General features: G+C 57.1%; 1 protein-coding gene across 1 annotated transcript; it reads left to right on the top strand.

The window, feature by feature from the left end:
• The first annotated feature begins 2,137 nt into the window (after positions 1-2,137).
• NPTX1 (neuronal pentraxin 1) lies at positions 2,138-11,481 on the top strand. The gene is made up of 5 exons (XM_081029090.1): positions 2,138-2,639; positions 2,906-3,113; positions 5,106-5,350; positions 6,482-6,661; positions 7,314-11,481. The coding sequence occupies exons 1-5, from the start codon at positions 2,217-2,219 to the stop codon at positions 7,533-7,535; spliced, it is 1,278 nt and encodes a 425-aa protein (XP_080885216.1). The 5' UTR covers positions 2,138-2,216; the 3' UTR covers positions 7,536-11,481.
• The last annotated feature ends 9,351 nt before the right edge of the window (positions 11,482-20,832 follow it).

Genomic DNA, 20,832 nt, shown 5'->3' with positions numbered 1-20,832 from the left:
CCCCTCGACCACCGTCTGTCCCCGCGGGGCTCCACACTTCCCTCCCAGAGAGCGCGCTGCGCCCACACAACGCCCCAGGGCCTCTCCTCCCCTCGGACGGAGCCCCAGCGCCGCGGTCTCCTCTTCCGGCAGGAAAAGCCGCTCCCGCCTCGCGCACAGGCCGCCCGCCGCTCCGGAAGCTCAGCACGCCATCCCGCCGCGTCCGCCCGGCCTGCTCTCCCGGGGCCGCGTGCTCTCCGCCGCGCGCCCTCCCTCTCTGCCCAGCACGGCCTCTCCGTACGGCCCCACGGGACAGACTTCCGACCGGACGCAGTCCTGGGGCGCCGCGGGGCCCCCGTGTGTCTGGGGTTGGAAGGGGGGGACAGAAGCCGTCGCGCGGATAATTACTTCGTTGTCGCGTGCCAGCCTGGGGCGCTCCGGGCGCACAGCCGCGCGGGGACGTGGTGGCTCGCCCCCTCCCTCCGCTTGGCGTCAGACAGTGAGACGCAGCGGGGCTCACGCTCCGCTCCGCGGTGGACGAGCCGGGCAGCCGGGGGCAAATACCCTGCGCGCGCGCGCACACGCGCGCGCACACACACGGGGCTGCAGCGCGAGGAGCCGAGGACAGCCGCGTGCGGGCCGCGGGGTCCCTCTGGCGCCGGGAAGCGGAGGCCCAAGGGCTCGCGGGACGTGCAGGGGCCGGGCCAGCTCCCAGCCCCCGGCTCAGGGAGCCCCGGGGGCAAAGGGTGGGAGGAGATCGTGGTTTCTCAGAAAGTTCTCAGTAAAGCTGGCTTCTTCTCCACCCGCGCCCTGGGGCTGCCCGGGAGCTTCCTCTGGTTCCTCCCGGGGCCCAGTCCGAGGCGGTGGAATGAGGGCCTGGAGGGGAGAGTCGGGTATCAGCGGGCCCTCCACCAGGACTCCGGCCGGGCTCTGGTTCGGAGCTCCAAACTGGCTCCGGAACCTGAACGGGAATCTGGGAGCCGAACCCAACGGCCCAGCTGCCCAGAAAAAAAGGCGCGAATGTGGGAGTGGGGCAGTGACTATGAGTAAGGGGCCGTCGTGTGCGGCGCCGCAGGTGCAACCCTCCCCACCTCCCAGGTCTGGGACCTCTCGCCTGCGTGCCATCAGCAGAGCAGTGGGGAAGTTGGGGTGCTCGGGGTACAGAAAGCCCAACACACACACAAACACACACGGACACACACAAACGCAGCCAGACACATACACGCGGACACACACAGTCGTGTACAGGCACTTCCTCGATGGGAAGGCGCTCGAAGAGGGTGGAGGGGTCAGCCCGCGCGGGCCCCTCGGAAACGAGGCGGCTCCGCTTCTCCCCCGGGGCCTCAGGGAACGTACAGCCCCGGAGGCGCCGTCTGCCCGGAATCAGTCTGGCTTGGCTGGCAGGAAAGGCTTGATCCGCCAGGGCCGCCTCCGAGAAGTGCCCGCCCGCCCTGCCCGCACGGGGTGGGGGGGCTGTAATTCCCTGGGGACGTTGACGGGTGTCCAGAGTCCCGGAGCTTGGGAGTGGGTGAGCGCAAAACTCGGAACGAGGTCCTGGGGAAGCCCCCAGACCCAGGATGTAAGCAGCTTGTCAACCCCACGTGGATAGCTAAGAAACAGCGACCCTGCGACCCCCTCTCTGAACTTGGCGGTGCCGGGAGGCTCCGCTCCCGGGCTCCGCACCTGGCCCGCGGGTGTCGATTTGAGTCCCTGGGGACCCGGGGCCCTCAGGTGTTCTCTGCAGCCAAGCGAGGTGAACCGAATTGTCTTCGGGGCCCGCCGCGGCCTCCCACCCGCCCGGAGCCCCGTCGGAGATTTAGGGACACAACGCAGCTGGCCCGTCCTCGAGTGCGAGGCCGCGGCCCGAGCCCCTTACACCCCTCCCCGCCCCTCCCCCACCTCACCCCGCGGCTCGGAGCTTTCGGGGAAGCGGCGGCGCCTGCCAGGGCGGGGGCGGGCCGGGGGGGGCGAGGAGGGGGGTACCGCGGCGACGCGGGGGCTTGCGGGGAGGAGACGGGAGAGGGCCGCCCCCACCGCGCGCCCAGGCGACCCCCGCCGCGCCGCGGGCCCCGCCGCAGACAATTAAAGCGGGATTCCTCCCCCGCTGACGTCGGCAGCGCCGAGGCCCCTCCCGCGGTGGCATAAAAGGCGCGGGCTCCGCAGAGCAGGCAGCAGTGGGGGCCGGACAGCGCGGCGAGCGGAGCGCGGCGGCCCGCGGAGCCCAGGCGAGCGCAGCCATGCCGGCCGCCCGTGCCGCGCGCACCTGTGCGCTGCTCGCCCTCTGCCTCTTGGGCAGCGCGGCCCAGGATTTCGGGCCGACGCGCTTCATCTGCACCTCGGTGCCGGTGGACGCCGACATGTGCGCCGCGTCCGTGGCCGCCGGCGGCGCCGAGGAGCTCCGGAGCAACGTGCTGCAGCTCCGCGAGACCGTGCTGCAGCAGAAGGAGACCATCCTGAGCCAGAAGGAGACCATCCGCGAGCTGACCACCAAGCTGGGCCGCTGCGAGAGCCAGAGCACGCTGGACACGGGCGCCGGCCGCAAGCAGCCCGGCTCGGGCAAGAACACCATGGGCGACCTGTCCCGGACGCCGGCCGCCGAGACGCTCAGCCAACTCGGACAAACTTTGCAGTCGCTCAAAACCCGCCTGGAAAACCTCGAGGTCCGCGCGCGCCGCCGTTCCCCCTCCGGCTCGCGCTCCCCTTTGCCCTCGCCCACCCCACTCCCGACCCGGCCAGACACCTCCACCCCCGCCTAGCCCGGCGCGGTGGCCGGGCCGGGCCGCCCCGAGCCGCGGATGGCCGCTCGCCTGAGCTCCCCGCCAGGCCGCCCCCGCAGTCGCCCTGAGGGGACAGCGCCGCGAGCCGCCCGGCACGGTCCCCGCTCTGCGCGTAACGCTGTGGTTTCCCCGCCCTTGCACCCCCGCAGCAGTACAGCCGGCTCAATTCCTCCAGCCAGACCAACAGCCTCAAGGATCTGCTGCAGAGCAAGATTGATGACCTGGAGAGGCAGGTGCTCTCTAGAGTGAACACGCTGGAGGAGGGCAAGGGGGGCCCCAGGAACGACACCGAGGAGAGGGCCAAGATCGAGAGCGCCCTGACCTCCCTGCACCAGCGGATCAGCGAGCTGGAGAAAGGTAACAGGCAGGGGGAGGGGGCCTGCTGCTGGCCGGGCTCCCTCTGGCCCCGGGACCTTGCCTGGGGTCCTGGCTTCCTGCAGCAACAGCCCAGAGCTCCTCTACCCCTCCAGCCATTTCCCACCCCTCTACAGCCCACTGCCCCGCATGCAGCCTGGTTTGGGCTTCCAGTGGGTGTTACTGGCGGAGCTGGGGCACCTAGGCTCTGGCTATCTCTGTGGAAGCCTCCCCGCCACACACACGCACACGCTCACAGGGTTTTCCCCGACTCTGATTTGTTTAATCTTCAGTAACTTTGCACCGTAGCTGTGCTGGGCCCAGGCCCTCCCTGTAAGAAAACCTGGCTCTAGCTGGTCCCCACCCCCAGCAAACAGCTGCGCAGGCTGGAGCTGAGTCCTCCTGGCCCCCACACATCTGGGCCCTGGGCAGGTTTCCTCGGTGCCCCTGCGTCCTCTGGGGGTCTCCAGGTCCCCACTCTGCCCTGAGCCCCCTTCGCAGTTTTCTCTTCTGAGTGACCCAACCCCAGGCATCTTGCACACCCTGAGGTTCCTGAGTCGCCAACGCTGGAGGGCCCCCACTGCACCCCGGGGGCGCACAGAGGAGTCTTGAAGGCGCAGAAATCAAACAAGGTTGTAAAAGGTGTGGGGGAGCCCCGGCTCGGAGCAAGGCCATGTGACCCTTCTCAGACCGCAAAATGTGTCGGATGGATTTAAACAGTGCCATCTTAAGGCACCTTATGTAACTGAAAAACAGATCGGGGAGGGAGGGGCGGAGGGGAAGAGGAGGAGGGGAAAGTGGGGAATGGAAAACACCCCCTAGAGAGGCCAGGGCTGGACCTGCTCCAAGGGCAGGGGGTGCCGTGGGACTGACACTGTGTGGCGAGCACCCAGGCGCCAGCCCTGCTCTGTCCCCTGACACCTGGCTTACAGGAAGCTGGCCCAGCAGGGTGCCTTCTAGAAATAATTCTTGGCCTGGGGGCCGGTTTAGTGCTGGGCTCCCTGGCAGGCTTCATGCACTTCGGGCTGGCCGGTGCATGTGTTCCGGCTCCGGGACCGATGCCCGTACCCAGTGTGGGTGGGAATGTTTCGCCTGGAGTCAGTCACACCATGCCTAGGGCCATAGGCACGGTGTTTGTCTGGTGGGAAGGGGGCAGACAGTGTTTCCTGGGGACGTCCCGGCAGGGAGGAGCTGGTGGCCCCCAGTAAGGGGAGGCCATGGGCAGAGCCTGCTTTTTCAGGAAACACACAGGAAGCTGCTAACCCTGGGGGTGAGTGGCATAGTCATCAAAGCAGTCACCTTGGGGGCCACAGGCTGGGGCCGGGGGCCAGCCCCCTGCTGTCCTCCCTGCTGTCTGCAGGGCTCCAGACAGTTGCTAAAAGAGCCTGGGAGGGACAGCTCTCCCTCCTGTGCGGTGGATGGGAGTCTGGAAACAGGCCAAGTCCCAGGGCTAGTTGGCTGGGTCAGATGAGTGACCAGGGGCTGCCTCGAGGGAAGTGTGCGGGGTACCAGGGGTCTGCTCGTTTGTGTGGAGGCCCAGAGGACAGCGGCTCTGAGCACTGTCAGCAGCCGGCAACCTGAAATGAGATTGGTTGGAAGGAGCTGCTCTGAGGGGAGCCAGCCTCTTTTGGGGAGGCAGGGAGGAGACCTCCTTCCTCTGGGCCACACCCCGAGGTGGGTTTCCAGGGTGAGCACTAACCCACTCCCTACCATGCCCACCGTGCTTTCCCCACCTCCATCCCAGCCTCCCTAGGGCAGCACTGTGTGGGAGCCAGACCTGGGGTGAGGGACCTTGGTCAGCTCTCTCGCCCTGACCCTGTACCTGGGGGCAAAGTACTTGACCTCACTGAACCCCAACCCCCAGCACCTATAGAGTGGACACGAGTCTGCGTCACGGATCTTGGGGGTGGTGGGGATGGTGGAGCTGAACGGGCTTCAACAGGGCCTGGCGCTTCGTCGAGGTACACATGACAGGACTGTGTCCTGTCCCCCCAGGTCAGAAGGACAGCCGCCCTGGAGACAAGTTCCAGCTCACATTCCCACTGCGGACCAACTACATGTACGCCAAGGTGAAGAAGAGCCTGCCGGAGATGTATGCTTTCACCGTGTGCATGTGGCTGAAGTCGAGCGCGGCACCGGGCGTGGGCACGCCCTTCTCCTACGCCGTGCCCGGCCAGGCCAACGAGCTGGTCCTCATCGAGTGGGGCAACAACCCCATGGAGATCCTCATCAACGACAAGGTAGGGCCCCACCCAGCGGGGCCCCGGCCTGGCAGCTGTCGGCCAGGCCTGCTGTGCCGTGGGACACAGCCTCCTACACTGGGGGGGTCTGCCTTCCAGGCTGGACTGAGGGAGGCAGAGGGAAATGACTGGGAGAAATGGGAGGGGTGCTCTCCCAAGACTCCAGGAGCAGAGTGAAGATGGAACCCGCCCAGAAAGAGGTCTCCTGGGGTGGGGAATGGTGGAGGTCCTTCCCACAGATCAATCCTGACTCCTCTTCCCCAGCTGGCCTCAAGCTGGCTTTGCTTCTCCAAGTTTACAGGACCACAGATGCTCAGGATGGAAAGGTGCCCCTAGAGACTCTTCCCAAGTCCAAATCTATCCTGCTTCCCTGACCCGTGGGGAGGGCGGGCAGCCTTTTCCCTCTGGGAGCCCTTCTCCATCATGGCTCCCACAGCTTTCACACGCCCCAGGCCTGTGTTGATGGTAAATGTCTAAATCCGGCCCGGAAATTGAATGCCAAGGCCTGACGCCTTGCCCGGGAAGGTTGGGCCTTTCTGGGCCCTCTGTCCCCCAGGTAAAAGGGTGTGAGGGTTCTTTGGTCGGCTGCCCCATCTACCCTGCCTGGGACGTCTGAAGGTGAAACACCAGGTGGGAAAGCTAGCGTGAGCTTTAAAAGGCATGGTGCCATCTCTCCTGCCGCCTCTCAGATTCTCTGCGAAGGCTGGGCGGGTTGTATACCCAGAGGCCCTACCTGGCAGCAAGGGATGGAATGTTGGAGGAGAGGGGGCAGGCCTGGAAGGCAGCAGTGACCTCAGCCCCCAGGGCTGCTCTCTATCCCAGGGCTTGTTGTGTAGACTAGCAGAGGGAGGGGGTGAGTAGGAGGGAGAAGGTTGTGTATTCAGGTCTATCTTAGGGGCCCCTTGACAAAGCATTACATCTGCTCTGTGAGTCCATGACCCACCCGACGGACAGGGGCCGAGAGGTGACCAAGTCTGCAGGGGAAAGTGCTGCAAGAATTCAGTCAGGGCCCCTGTGACTTATTTAAATGTAGCGATAGGAAGAATAACGGCTGAAGTAGTAACTAGTAATCACTGATCCCGAGCTGTAGCCCTGTTCCTGTAACGTCATATGTGTCATTCTCCTTGCCAGGTAGCCAAGCTGCCCTTTGTCATTAACGATGGCAAGTGGCACCACATCTGTGTCACCTGGACCACCCGGGACGGCATCTGGGAAGCCTACCAAGACGGCACCCAGGGTGGCAGTGGAGAGAACCTGGCTCCTTATCATCCCATCAAGCCACAAGGAGTGCTGGTGCTGGGCCAGGAGCAGGTACTGGCTGTGGGGGCAGTGACAGGGGCAGGGTGGTGCTGTCCCAGGACCGGAGACCAGGCAGGGGCCAGCAGAGTGCAGGTGTGGGGAGGGGAGGGGCAGGATAAGGCAGGAGGGAGGGGAGTGAGCTGCAGAGGGAAGTGACAGGTCCTGGGGGAGAGAGCTGTGTGGCAGCCTAGGCAGAGTCTAGTCCGGGGTGGGGGTGCTGGGGGGCTTATTTGAAATGTGCAGGCAGCAGTGGCCTTGGGGCTTGGCTGCAAGGGTTTCTTTGGCCTAGGAAAGCGCTGCCTTTAGCCATGCGTGATTTATTTCCTGGGAGTGGCTGCTCTCCCTTTGGGCGCCCTGGAGGGAAATGCAGGCAGCCGAGTCCCAGGCCTTCCCTGCAGGGAAAGTTGGCACCAGCTGACCCCTCCCTCGTGGGCTGAGTGACAGGCTGTGGGAGAGGCCGAGTCCTAGTGTCCCCAGAACTCGGCCTCCAGGGAAGTGGCGGAGGCAGCAGTGTCCCTTTTCCTGGGCTCCCTGTGGGTGGCAGGGAGGGCGAGAGACCCAGAGCCCCTGATGGGGGAGACACAGAGACTGTCCCCTAGGGACGCCCCTGCAAGGTCCCCACCCCTGCCCCTCGCTCCATCCTCATTCTCTGTTTTCTCTGAAGGACACTCTGGGTGGTGGGTTTGACGCCACCCAAGCGTTCGTGGGTGAGCTCGCCCATTTCAACATCTGGGACCGAAAGCTGACCCCGGGGGAGGTGTACAACCTGGCCACCTGCAGCAGTAAGGCCCTTTCGGGCAACGTCATCGCCTGGGCCGAGTCCCACATTGAGATCTACGGTGGGGCCACTAAGTGGACATTCGAAGCCTGTCGCCAGATCAACTGAGGGTTTTGCCCCTCGGCCCCCGCCCGCCTCCTGCTTGTGCGGTGATGATCTGTGATCTGTCGTCTCTCCTTCTCTCCCTGTCCCCCAGGAATGACTTAAGGCCATTGTCCTCGTACGCGCACACGCACGCACACACGCACACAGCCTGGTTTGGTCCTGGTGCACAAGAAGCAGGCCCGGCTCTCGTCCCAGAGGAGGTTCTGTCCTCCCTGGGAGCCCCGCACTGTGTCTCAGGCATGCCCCACTCACCGATGACACAGGCGGCGGCGACACTGGGAACAATGCAGGAGTGAGAGGAGTGTGTGTGTGTGTGTGTGTGTGTGTGTGTGTGCGTGCATGTCTCTGGGGGAAAGGTTTTTTCTTTTCGAAGGAGGTATTTCATTTCCTTCCTTCTTTGTGGCTTTGGGAAGTCTCATGGCGGATCGGATATCTGTGTCTGCCAGCCTTGTGAGCTGCTGCGTGCCTTGGGGCTGATGCAGCTTCTTCAGTCACACGCATTTGTCTTCGTTTGCAAAGCTGGTTCCGAGCCACATTTCTCTATTGATAAAATAAATGTCTTTTAGCGGTTTGCTAAAGGCTGGGGGGGGCCTCTCCACGGAGAAATTTTATTTTGTAGAAGTGAATTCTCTCTGAAGGATCAATGACAGACAGTGTCCTGAGAGGGTGCCAGGTGCTCAGAGGGGGCAGAAGAGGTGGAGGAGGGTCCAGGCAGGCCCCCTTCACCCCCCAGCTACCATCCTCTCGCAGCACTGGGCCCAGGAGGCTGGCTGCATGCCCAGCACGGCCAGCTCTGGCCCTCAGCCCTCCCACCCCCTTGCACCCATACACTTGGGATCTGTCCTCCCTTTCAGCCCCCAGCCAGTCTTGCCACTGCACTGGTGCCCCTGAGAGAGAAACGTCCCCCTCACAGCCCAGGACCCCAGGGCCCCACACCTTTGCCTCTGGCAGTAAGAGACCAGAGGCTTCAGTGGGTCAGCTCAAGAGTGGACATTTTAGACTAGGAACCCCGCCCTGTGATTAAGACCCAGCCATGCAGGGCCACTGAGACGCATCCCCGCCCGTGGATGGGAAGGTCCGTGGTGACTCTGACAGCCATATTCCTTCCACACAACAGGCCCAGGTGAGCCGGCTCAGCCAGTCCTCCAGGAGGCAGGGCCTCCGGAGACCTCTCACGGAGCCAGGCATGGCCAGGCCCAGCCCTAGAACCCACTCCCCACCTTACAGGGCTCAAAGGCCTGCAGCAGCCACTCGTGTCATCGGCTGGTGACACAGAGATCTGACCGGTGTCCAGAGGCTTTGACTTTTTTTCCCCATGGAAAGCAATCATGCACATTTCCTTCTAGTCCTTCCGAGGCTGGGAGAAAAGTGCATGCGTGTGAGTGTGCATGTGCCTGTGCGTGTGTGTGTGTGTGTATGTGTATGTGTGTTGAGTGAGAGAAAGAGCACTCAGATCATGCCCAGGGTAAGCAGCTCCCCGCTTTTTTGCACCATCTGGGGGTCGCACGCCCAAGGGCACCCTGGACTCTGTCACCAGGAATCTAACTAGCAAAAGGCTGGCAAGTCTTTCTAGAAGTCTTTCTACTGCACTGCCTGGCTCATCTACAGCTGCAGACATTTCTTCAGGAGGAGCAGGTGTTTCCGTCTGCTGTTCCTTCCAGGGGCACCTGTCCCCTGAAACGCAGATCCATATTGTGTCGGAACCCAGTGCGTCTGTGTGTCTGTGTTGGTGTCCCCGTCGGTGTCTGCACGGTACCCAGGCGCCGTCCTGCGTGCGACGTGTTGCCCTCGCCCCGAGGGTGTGGTCCAGGCTGCGTGTTGTGGTTCAGTGGTGGCTTTTTCTGACCGTTGTGCTTTGTCAGAGCCCGTAGGTTGTGGCATCTTTGGATCTGCAGGGGTCTTCTCTGTTTGCATGTCCCTCAGGGTGGCGTGTCCCTTGCTCCCTCAGTCTGATGTGTGTTCCCCTGCCTGCATGGACTTCTCTGGTTCTGTGTTTTGTGCCGAGTGCCACCCATTGTCCTATGACCATCCATGTAGCTACCGAAAATGGCTGGGAAAGCAAGCCAAGGGTGTTGGAGGAGGTCACGGGAGAGAGAATGTCCCTCTCCGCCTCCCCAGTCCCCAAACACACCAAGAAGTATTTTTCACATGTAGGATGAGAACAGGCCCCAACGGTGCCCGTGGTTGGGAGAGAGCGAGAGCTTGGAATCACCCCTCTAGACCAGATCGCCCCCCTCAGTCACATCAGCCATCTGGGAGCTGTTGCGAGGCCCAGAGCGGGCTAGGTGCTCTCCGGTCAGCACCTCCCACCAGCCCCTGCCGATAGATTGATCTTCCGGGCGCTAGCCCACCCCCTGCCCAGCGGGCGTGGTGGGAGCTGTCCGTTCAGGACCACAAGCCATCCTCTGCCCCAACGAGAGGGGCAGAGCCTACCCCAGACGTTTATGTCTCTGTCCCTTCCACGTCCCGCCCCTTCACTTTCCTCACCCCTCCCCTGACGCACCCATGGTGCCAGGGACAGAAAGCTGACACGTAGCTCCCTCCCCGCCCCTCCCTGGAGCCTGTGCCAAGCCCCTCGACTCCCTCACTGTGTTAACACTTGGCCCTTTGCTGGCCCCGAGAGAGGTAGATGACACAGCCACAAATCTAATCCACGTAGTTTCCATCTACTCCTTAATCTGATTGATGTTCCCTCTTGCACTGACTAATCCCTGCCTATCTCAGGTAAGCCATTTTATAAAAGAAGAAGATAAAAAGCACTGTCAAGACAGTGTTTGCTTTAGCCGAGCTGGAGCCCCACAGCTCCCTGTGTGTCCGAGGTGGGGAGCGCCCGACAGGCTCTCCTGGCCCTCGGGGGCTCAGATCCCACTTGAATCGTAAGCCTTCTTGCTTTTGATAACACGGTATTATTTCTCTTACTGTAGAAGAAAAAGTTTATTACCAAACAAGAGTATTTTTATGAAAGAAAAGGACAAACCTATAAATTAACTCAATCTCTATCTCCCTTGAAAACACTTTCAGGCTCCGCCAAATCGTAGAACTGAAAGCACGTATTTTGGAAGAAAGATGCATTTTGTATGCTTTCTTTTCCTTTTGTAGATTCCCAGTTTATTTTCTAAGACTGCAAAGATCACTTTGTCACCAGCCCTGGGACCTGAGACCAAGGGGTGTCTTGTGGGCAGTGAAGGGGAGGGGAGAGGCTGGCGAGAGGTTCATGCTTGTTCCATTGAGCTCCAAGGAGGGGCCACCTGTTCTCAAAGGCATGTTGGGACCAGGACAGAGGGGGGCCAATAATGGTGGACCCATTGTCTCCGAGCTGACTTGTTAAGTGGAACCAGTTGGGGACTCAAATAGCAGTTCCAACCTTGAGAGAAGAAACTAGGGTTATGTATTAACGTCAAGGGGATGGAATCCTTTGTAATCTTATGGCAACCAAAATGTGGTTGGAAGCGGTCATGGTTTCCTCTCTTAAAACCTAGTGTGTAAATGTATTCAACTGTTGGGAAATGTATCACTTCCATGCACGGTGGACTTAGTGCAATTTGTTGAAGGACAACAAGTCATTGAGGAGAACAGAAGCCCGATAATACTTAGAGTCCCAATTTTGTCTTATTTGCCAAAACAAACAAAACTAACTAACAACAACAAAGCAAGCCCCCTATGGTTGATATTGTTATAATGTATATACTGTATAATATGAAAGAATTGATGTATCTTACTTTTTCATTATTTGCTAACCAAAGCTATACATTTTTCATATGACCTGCAGCCTTTTGGTATCAAATGGGTCAAAACCATGGGACCTGCCACCTCCCATCAGCAATTCTGGAAATGCACTATTTCTACTGGTATCCTTGCTTTCTTTCTTTTTTTTTTTTTCATTTTCTTGCTGAAACGACATGAACTGTTGAGTTTATTTTTACACAGTAAAGAGTGAAGAAAGACTGGTCTCCTTGGATGTCTCTTTTTCTCATCTCAACCTGCCGGACACCTCAGGGGACCTCCTGGGGGATTCTCAGCCCTGCGGGGAGGACGGGGGGCATTGCACTGCCCCTCCGGTGACGAGCACGTCAAGGGCAGCGCGGGGTCTCCCTACTTTGCAGGTGTAGCTGACACCGAAGCAGAGAGAGGGCGTGGGGTGCAGAGTAACCCGTTCCTCCCCTCGCCTGCAGGCCCTCTCCTGGGTGGATGCAGTACCCCACGGCACAGAGGACCACGTTCCAGGCTGCCTGGGTTTCTCCCCTAACAACCCTGCTCTATTCTCTTTGGCCACATTCCTGCTGATTGGCCCTTGGCCAGCACCTGGTTACCTCCCCTCTTCTGGGGTTCCCAGCCCATTTCCTGTACTCACGGATGAGTGCACCCCGAGTCACATAACAAGGGGACTGCATGATGCAGGAACCCTGGGCACTGGGAAGGACTTCCTTCTCTGGCCCTTCGTGGGCCAAGCTAGACTCTGGATAGACAGAGCTTGCAAGCTGCTTCCTTACAAGGGACAAAATGACCAAGAGCCAAAATAGCCCCCTGGTTAATTGCCCACACACACACACACACACACAACACACACACACACTCACATATGTATGCACAGTGGAGCTAGCAGAAGGACCAGTCCCTCTGGCTCCTGGCTGGTACTGCAGTATGCCTGCCTTCTTGGCCTGGCTCACAGACTTCCTGCTCAGTGCCACGGCGACCTCTGGCTAGGACTCAGGAGCTAGGCTTGGGTGGGCTGTGAACGAGCTACTCAGTGGGCAGGGGTACAGAGGGGGTACAGCAAGGTGGGCAGGAGGAGCCCCTATGGAGAGAGAGCCGCTTCCTCCAGAGCTGCCTTTGGTGGGTGGTGTCACCTACGGGCTGCACGGTGTGGCTGGGTCCAGGCCTGTGTCCAATTCCAGCAGCTCCAGCCAACACACCACCTTGTTGCCTCCCACTCAGGAAAGGTCATTGTTATGCCTGTAATAATATCACCCTTACAGCTCTAACTTCTATGGAAGAGCTCATTCAGAAACTTGGGCAGTTTAACAATCATTAGAAGCAAGCTGCTTTGCACGCAGCTCACACCTGATCTTGGCCTATCAGTGAATGACTTCAGGGGTCATGGGGCAGAGCAGCAGTTCAGAAGGAAGCCAGCCGCCAGGCCTGGCAGCCAAGCTGGCTTCTGGAACAGTCTGGGCGGACAGACCTGGGCTCAGGATTTCGAAGCTGGAGAGTGTCTTGCAAGTCACCCCCCCACACACAGCAGCAATCCGTCAGGGGCACGCAGTGTTCTCAGCTTGCACACGTCCGGTGATGGCGACTCCTTTCCCGTAGACAGGGTCCCACTTTCAGACAGCTCCATCAGGGACTCACTATCATGTTTCTGTCTTTATATTCTTTTACTGAGCTGCATATAATTCCTTATATTGAGCTGCAGCTTTTGCCTGTCCACACACTTGAAGATGGCCACCATGTCCCCTGGTCCCCACCATCCCTGCCCCCCTTAGCCATCAAACCACACTGCAAGCCGCTACCTGTCTGATTCTGCCTTTGTCTAGCTCTACACCCAAGACCTGTAAGACGTCTGGGCTGGGACAGCCTTGAGGCTCATTTAGTCCAATTCCTCCCTTTCCAGGTGAGGGGACTGAGGCCCAGGGATGCCCTGTGGCTCCAGAGTGGTGCCACTCGTCTCTGCCGGCGCTGGCACGACACCCAGGACTCCTGACTCCCAGCCCAGTGCTCTCACCTGGCCTGGCTAACAGTTCTGTCCTCACCTGGAATGTGGGGCTAACAGGCTCGTATCACAGGTGTGAAGATGGGCTGAGCAGGTGTGTGCTCAGAGCCTGGCACCCAGACAGGTGCTCAGGGGGCTGCTCCCTCCCCTCCCCTTTCTGTGTCCCCAAGACCCCCTTCCTCATCCCTCTCAGGAGGGCCAGACACTGCCCCTCACCCCACCCCCCACAGGCACCAAAGCCCCGAGGAACTGGAGGACATTGCCGGGTTGGGGGTGGGGGCTTACAGAGGTGGGGCCATAGGACATCCCAGCTGCAGCCCTGGACTCTGGTGGCCTCCAGGGACTCTGGTCAGCTTCAGACAGCTGGGAAGGCCCTGGAGGCCAGTTCTCAGCTCCTGGCAGCTCCCGAGGGCTGCCTCTCCTATGCCCCCAGCCCCCAGGACCCAGGGGCTGGGCCTTCACATCTCACCTGTACCACCTGGCGGACCTGCTCCAGGGCTTGACAAACTCACCCCTAAGCTCCATAAAGGGCAGCAGAAAAGGACAGATTTGAGCATCTGGGGGTGTGGTTGAAGAAGGCCTCTCCCAAGTACAAGGGCTCTTGGAAGGCCTGCATTTTACCTTAAACTGCAGTGCAAATGTGCGTGCCCACCCCCATCTAGGTCCTGGTTCTAGGATGCTGGGAAGATGGAGGGTGTTACCCTGGGCCCACCGCGTCTGCTCCCCATAGGGTGCCCAGGGTGTGGGCTGTCCTGGCAGCCTCTCTCTGTAGACCTCCAGAGAATTCACAAGCTCCTTGGGCATGAGGAGTTAACTACACTCTGGAAACAGGAGAGCAGTGGTGGCCATGGGAAAGTTACAAAGGTTCTAGAACTCTGTGGAAGGACTGTGGTTCTGAGCTTGGGCCTGGGCCTCTTCTTGGAACCAGAAACCTTTCTGAAGGTGCTAGAATGCCCCCTGTCCCTGCTTGGGGCTCAGCGTGCTCAGCCTGGCATTGACACCCCCCCCCCCCCGCACACCTCAGGGGCAGAGCAGCGGGCACTGCTGCCTTGACCTCTCCAGAGCGGGCCCCCACCCCCAGCAGATTCTCCCCTATCCACAGCCTGCGGTGCCCACCTGGGCTCAGGCCCACCTTCTAGGGGGTAGGGGGTCTCAGGCTCTCTGGAGTTCTGAGCTCCACCTCTGGAGAGCCCCTGCAATGCTGTCACCCTCCAGGGACCAATTGTCACATTCACACTGGGCATCACGCTCCATGCTAACTTTATCTCGTTTAATCTTTATCTCATTTCATTCCAACAGCGCCCTGATGACAATGTCCAATTTGCAGACGAGGGGCAAGCAGAGACCGGTGACCTGCTGAGCTCCTGTGTGGCAGAGGGGGAGTTCCGGTGGAGAATCGCCCGACTCTCCACACCAGTTTTCGGTGCAGAGTTCATCGCAGAGCTGAGCGGCTGGCAGACCAACCCCTCACAAAGGACCAAGTCCCATGAGAGCTCTTGAATCTCTGCCCAGACCGCTCTTTGCACGCACCCCACTGTCGGTCACCTGTGACCCCTCAGGCCCTCAGACTGCTTCTGGGATCCTCTCCCCGCGGGAGCAGGACCTCCCTCCTCTTCAGGTATTCAAATAAATTTTCTCTAACAGTCTGATCCTGAAAACATGAGCATCATTTCATCTCTCCGTTTCCCAAGGACACTTGCAGTTCCTGAGACTCACGTGGTCACTCTGGGAAGTGCACGGTGGCCTCCCCGGACCTTGGTTTCCTCTGGCATAGAACCACAGGGTCGGCCTGCATGGTCTAGCAGTCCCTTGCGGCTCTCCCTACAGGCTGAGGACCGGCCTCCAAGCCGTGGGTACCAGCGGGGTCCCTCTGGCAGCACACCTGACCACCCCGCTCCAAGCTCCACCGCTCACATAGGACCTCTGCCCCCCATCATTCCAGTTCCACAGGAACTGTCCTCACCAGATTTTTCTACACGCTGACTGTCCTCTCGGTGTCCCTGCCAGATCCCTGCCCTCTCAACTGCATACAAGCTTGTTTCTGGTCATCGGTGGTGGCCCTGGGTCACATTTTCTCCCCAAAAGTTTCTCAGCTGCCATATAGATTGGGACACCGGGGCGGAGGCCGTACTTTGGAGGTCTGGGCTATGGAGCCCCCTGCCTTGACCCCTTCATGCATCTTCTGTGAGCTAGGACGCCCCCCCCCACACACACACACACAAAGACAACCTGGATTTCAGCCATCTCCCTTTTAGGAAGGGTGGAGGGTACTGGGCAGAGAAGGGTGCTATGGAAATGAAAAGCCACAACCAAACGCTTGGAAATACCTCCCTGCCTCTCTCCCTCCTTCCTTTTCTTCCTTCCTTCCTCTCCCCCTTCACTGAGGACACATTGCCTGAGCATTGACCAGGAGCCAGCACCTGGGCCCCGTCTGTGGTCTGCGGGACAGAGGGCCCGTCTCCGGGGTGTCCCTGGCCAGCCCCAGGGCGTAGAGATGATGAAGACAAATGGCAGGGGAGGGCGGTGTGAGTTTGCTTGCTTGTGTGCTTGTAAGACATTGCCAGAGAAGCCGTCTGTCCCCAGTTTGATTTCTGAGCTTCTCAATTCAGGCCAAGGTAGGGGGCCATCTGCTACAGTGTGCACAGAGAAAGCGTCTTCGCTGTGCAGAAAATTGGCTTCAGAGGGGCGCCTGTGCTCAGCACAGAACCAGCTTGCCGAGGGATGGCCAGAGCCGCTCGGCAGGCCTGGGGGAGTCGCGTGGGCAGGAGAGACACCCCTGTACTCCCTGCCCTCATGGGCTCCAGGCCCCTGACCGCCCAGCGTCTCCAACACCTCAAGCCCCTTCCTAAAATTTAGGACCTTTGCCTGAGGGTTGCACTGCCCCCCTTGTGACAGCTTTATTGACATAATTTGCGTATCGGACAATTCACCCACTTAACGCGTACAATTCAACAGCTTTCGGTATATTGCATTACTGATTTTTAAAAATTGTGATAAATATATATAATATCATGTTCACATTTAACCATTTTTAAGTGTACAATTCAGTGGCATTCATTATATTCACAAAGTTGTGCAACCAGCAGCACTATCTGTTCTCAGAATTTTTCATCACCCCAGACAGAAACTCTGTCCCCACCAAACACTAACTCCCCCTCCCCCACCCGTTAACTTCGACTTTCTGTCCGTATGGATTTACCTCTTCTAAGGACCTCATGTAAGTGGGATCATCCAGTGTTTGTCCTTTTTGTCTGGCTCACGTCATGTAACATCCTCATGGTTCATCCATGTTGTAGTGGTGTCAGAACTTCTCTCCTTTAGGGCTCAGTACCATTCTATCATGTGAATAGACCACAGTTTGCTTATCCACTCACGTGTGGACGGACATTTGGTTGTTCCCACCTTTGGGACACTGTGATTCATGGTGTTGTGGACACGAGTGTGCAAGTATGTGCCAGTCTTTGCTTCCAATTCTTCTGGAATACATATAGGAGTGGAATCATAGGGAAATTTCTATATTTAGCTTTCTGAGCAACTGCCAAACTGTTTTCCACAGTGGCTGCACCATTTTACATTCCTGCCAGCAGTGCATCAGAGCTCCACTTTCTCCACCAACATTTGTAATTTCTGTTGTTTTGTTTTGTTTTGTTGTTGTTGTTTTTTGCTGGTAGCCGCCCTAATGAGCATGAAGTAGTATCTCATTGTGGTTTCCATTTGCGTCTCCCTGGTGATTATTAATATTGTGTGATATTAGTGATTTCATGATGTTTCATGTGCTTAATGGCCATTTATAGATCTTCTTTTTCAAAATGTCTATCCCTCTCCTTTGCCCATTTTAAAATCGGATTGTTGTTGTTTGAGTTGTAGAGTTTCTTTATGTATGCTGGATATGAGTCCCTTCTCAGATACACAGCTGTGGATATGTCCTCCCATCTGTGGGTTGTCTTTTCATTCTCTTGATAGTGCCCTTTGATGCACAAAAGTTTTTACATTTGATGGAGTCCAACTTATCTATTTTTTCTTTTATTCCTGTGCTTTTGGTCTCACATCCAAGAAATAATTTGCTTGATTAAATCCAACTCATGCCCAGCCACCTCCACCCCCATAGAAATCAGTCCTCCTGTTATTGTCTCCCTGTGCCCAGGCGCCCTTCACAGGCCAGCCACTCACAGCTGTCTGCACCAGAACATGGGCGGGCAGAGACCGTGTCTGTTTCCTTCCTTATAGAAGCCCTTTCTGGCTTGAACGTTCTTGGCTCTGGGCCTTGCTCTTCAGAATTTTTGTTCTCTAAGAATCACAGAATGTTAAAGCAGATGTAGAAAGAAGAAAAAAACAGAAACACTCTTTGAAGTAAGAACTGACTGCTTTCACATACTTGGGGGCCAGCTTGATGCAGTTTAGGAAAGTACCCCAGTGGCTTCTGCTGGTCTGAAAGGTGCTCTTTGCCCTCCCTCTGCCCCTCCTCCACAGTCCAGGCTGGAAGGAAAAGGTCAAGGGCAGAGGGTGCTTGTACAACGAGTGAAAGGGACTGTGGTTTTCACAGATACCCTGGGAGAGAAGAGGTGAGCACACACAGAACAGAGAACTGGGGAGAGAGAAGACGTGAAGGGGTCAAGAAGGGTAAAGAGACACATTCAGGGAGAGAGGGAGAGTGCCCATCTGCCAAGAAATGCCCCATATTGTCATCTGTAATGTGCTGCTTGGTTACACTAAATGTCAGTGAGTGTCTGCTGCCCAGAACGACCCATGTGAAAGGTGCACAAATGACGAAGTTGAGTGGTGCCCAGCACAGACCACCCATCAAATATGCAGCAGAAACAGGAAACATGGAGGGAGTGGCAGAAGAAGCATGGAAACCCTCACAGGACACTGGGTTTTCCACCATATGTGGTTGGCGGTTGTACTGGTTTGAATAGTGTCCCCCAAAATTCATGTCTACCCAGAACCTGTGAATTCAACCTTATTTCAAAATAGGGTTTTGGCAGATGTAATTAAGTTAAGACGCGGTTATGCTGGATTAGAGTGGGCTCTAATACAATGACTGGTGTCCTTATAAGAAAAAGGATATTTGGATTTCCGGTCAAAACGGCGGAGTAGGTCAATGCTATGCTCATCTCCTCTCAGGACCAATTACAATTAAACCACAGAATAACCATTATTGAGAATCACCGGAAGTCTAGTAAACCAAAGCCCTACAACTACCAACATACAGAAGAAGCCACCTTGAGACCAGTAGGGGGAGCAGAGACGTGGAACGGGCTGGTCCCACACCCACGTGTGACCATTAAAAATCAGGAGGGCTATCTCTGCTGCAGAGGTGCCCCAACTCTCCCAGGAGGAGCAAGGAGTCCCAGCCCCTCCCCAGCACAGAGTTCCAGTGCCAGGGAGAGAAGTCCCCATAACTTTTGGCTGTGAAAACCAACAGAGATTGTGACTGAGTGAGACAGAGGGCGGCTGCACTCCCAGCCGCTTCTCTTAAACGGCCCGCGCACAGACTTACCTGCTCGTGGACTCGCTCTAAGCTCCAGCGCCGGGGCAGCAGCTCGAGAGGTGACCAGGACATATGGGAAGGAACTGAATTGGCTTCAGGGTGAGAAGTGGAAGGGCAGCTTTCCCCGGATGGAGGAGCTGGCGGAAGCCATTGTTTCTTTGTTTAGCCTGCCCCCTCCCTGCGTGCAGACACACACGCACACGCAAGCACACACGCACGCAGACTCGCTGTCACCTTTTGTCCGCCCCGCCCTAATGATTCCCTGAGACAACGCCCCACCCAAACTTCAGGCACACCCAACCCTCTTCCAGTGGCTTTTCTGTATAAACAACCTGACTTGGCTCATGCTGCAAACTTTCCTAAAATCTCTCAAAGGTTCACAAACCCCAAACAAGCAGCGTCTGGCTTTGGTATGCCCCGTGCCTCTGACTGAGCAGCCCTGAGCCTGGCACTAGTAGCAGCCGGTCTCAATGTGCAGCTTGGCCTCTCAAGCCACCTCCAAGCACAACATCGGTGGCAGCCATATCTGGATTGCTTTGTGGCTCAGGCCAGGTGGCCCTGAGCAGGGGACAGAATGCAGCTGAACTCGGCCTGCAGCAGGTCCCCTCCCAGGAGGCCCAGGGGCTGGAAGCCTTAGTGGCCAGCTTCAAACTGGACCGGAGAATCACATGGCCACCTCCAAGAGATGACATACCCAAAGGGTAGACTGGGAAGCCTCCCTAGAGCAAACCTTCCTCTGCAGGGTCAGGTCAGTCCTTGCCAACAGCTCCTCCATTTTAGTCACAGCCAGTCAGTCCTCACAACCAATCAGACTGAGAGTCACTCCCTCCTATTGATGTGCAAAGCAGCAGTCAAGTCTTAACTACAAGAGGAGGGCACACAACCCACAAGGGACACACCTGGAGTGTGTAGCTCAGGTAACCAGAAAGACTGCGTCACTGAGCCCCACAGGACCCTTACTACATAAGGCCACTCTGCTAAGACCAGGAGGCACAGCAGCCCTCCATAGAAACAAACACAGGGAGGCAGCCAAAATGAGGAGACAAAGAAACACGTCCCAAATAAAAATACACAACAAAGCTCCAGAAAAAGAACTAAACAAAATGGACGCAAGCAATCTACTGCTTCTCAGGATGCTCAGTGATCTCAGGGAGAACTTCAACAACGAGATTGGAAACCTAAAAATAGAGATAGGAAACATAAAAAAGAACCAGTCAGGAATAAAGGCTACAATAACTGAAATGAAGAATACATTAGAGGGAATCAACAGCAGATTAGATGAAGCAGAGGATCGAATCAGCAATTTAGAAGATAAAGTAGCAGAAAACACCCAATCAGAACAGCAAAAACAAAAAAAAGAATCCCCCAAATTGAGGAGAGTTTAAGGGGCCTCTGGGACAACCTCAAGTGTAACAACATTCATATCGTAGGGGTACCAGAAGGAGAAGAGAGAGAGCAAGGAATTGAAAACCTATTTGAATAAATAATGACAGAAAACTTTCCTAACCTGGCAAAGGAAATAGGCACACAAGCCCAGGGAGCACAGAATCTCACACAGGATGAACCCAAACAGGCCCACACCACAACACATCATAATTAAAATGCCAGAGATTAAAGACAAAGAGAGAATCTTAAAAGCAGAAGAGAAAAGCAATTAGTTACCTATAAGGGAGCCCCATAAGACTGTCAGCTGATTTCTCAACAGACACTTTTCAGGCTAGAAGGGGTTGGCAGGAAATAATCAAAGTGATGAAAAGCAGCAACATAGAACCAAGCACCCCACTGGAGGAATGCAGAGGTACCTACTCCTGCCAGCACCCTAACCCCCTCGAGCAGGATGTCACACTCAAGGACGTCACTCAGGACCCTCCATTCCCATTTGCACCTAAGGGTCCATGGGGCACTGGAGCACATCCATAAATTTTATTTGAAAAAATGTTATATGCAATACAAAGCCATTGAGAAATAAATAAGACTGAAAGAAAATATTCTGAAATGTTGACGGTGATTATATCTTATGGTGGGATCAAGGGTTTTTATACTTTCACGTGTTTTCCAATTTTTTTACACTGAACACATGTTAGTTATATAATTTAAAT

The sequence above is a fragment of the Rhinolophus hipposideros genome, assembly GCF_964194185.1.
Source record: "Rhinolophus hipposideros genome assembly, chromosome: 20".
In the NCBI taxonomy this organism is placed as follows: Eukaryota; Metazoa; Chordata; class Mammalia; order Chiroptera; family Rhinolophidae; genus Rhinolophus; species Rhinolophus hipposideros.
Note: the sequence above shows the minus strand (reverse complement) of the source record. Positions and strands in the feature narration are given on the sequence as shown.

What these genes read in the sequence shown, in the direction of transcription:
- NPTX1 (XM_081029090.1), top strand. Translation starts at nt 2,217, where the DNA reads ATGCCGGCCGCCCGTGCCGCGCGCACCTGTGCGCTGCTCGCCCTCTGC. An exon ending in GATCAGCGAGCTGGAGAAAG is followed by an intron (nt 3,114 to 5,105) that starts GTAACAGGCAGG and finishes CTGTCCCCCCAG; the next exon opens with GTCAGAAGGACAGCCGCCCT. An exon ending in AGATCCTCATCAACGACAAG is followed by an intron (nt 5,351 to 6,481) that starts GTAGGGCCCCAC and finishes TCTCCTTGCCAG; the next exon opens with GTAGCCAAGCTGCCCTTTGT.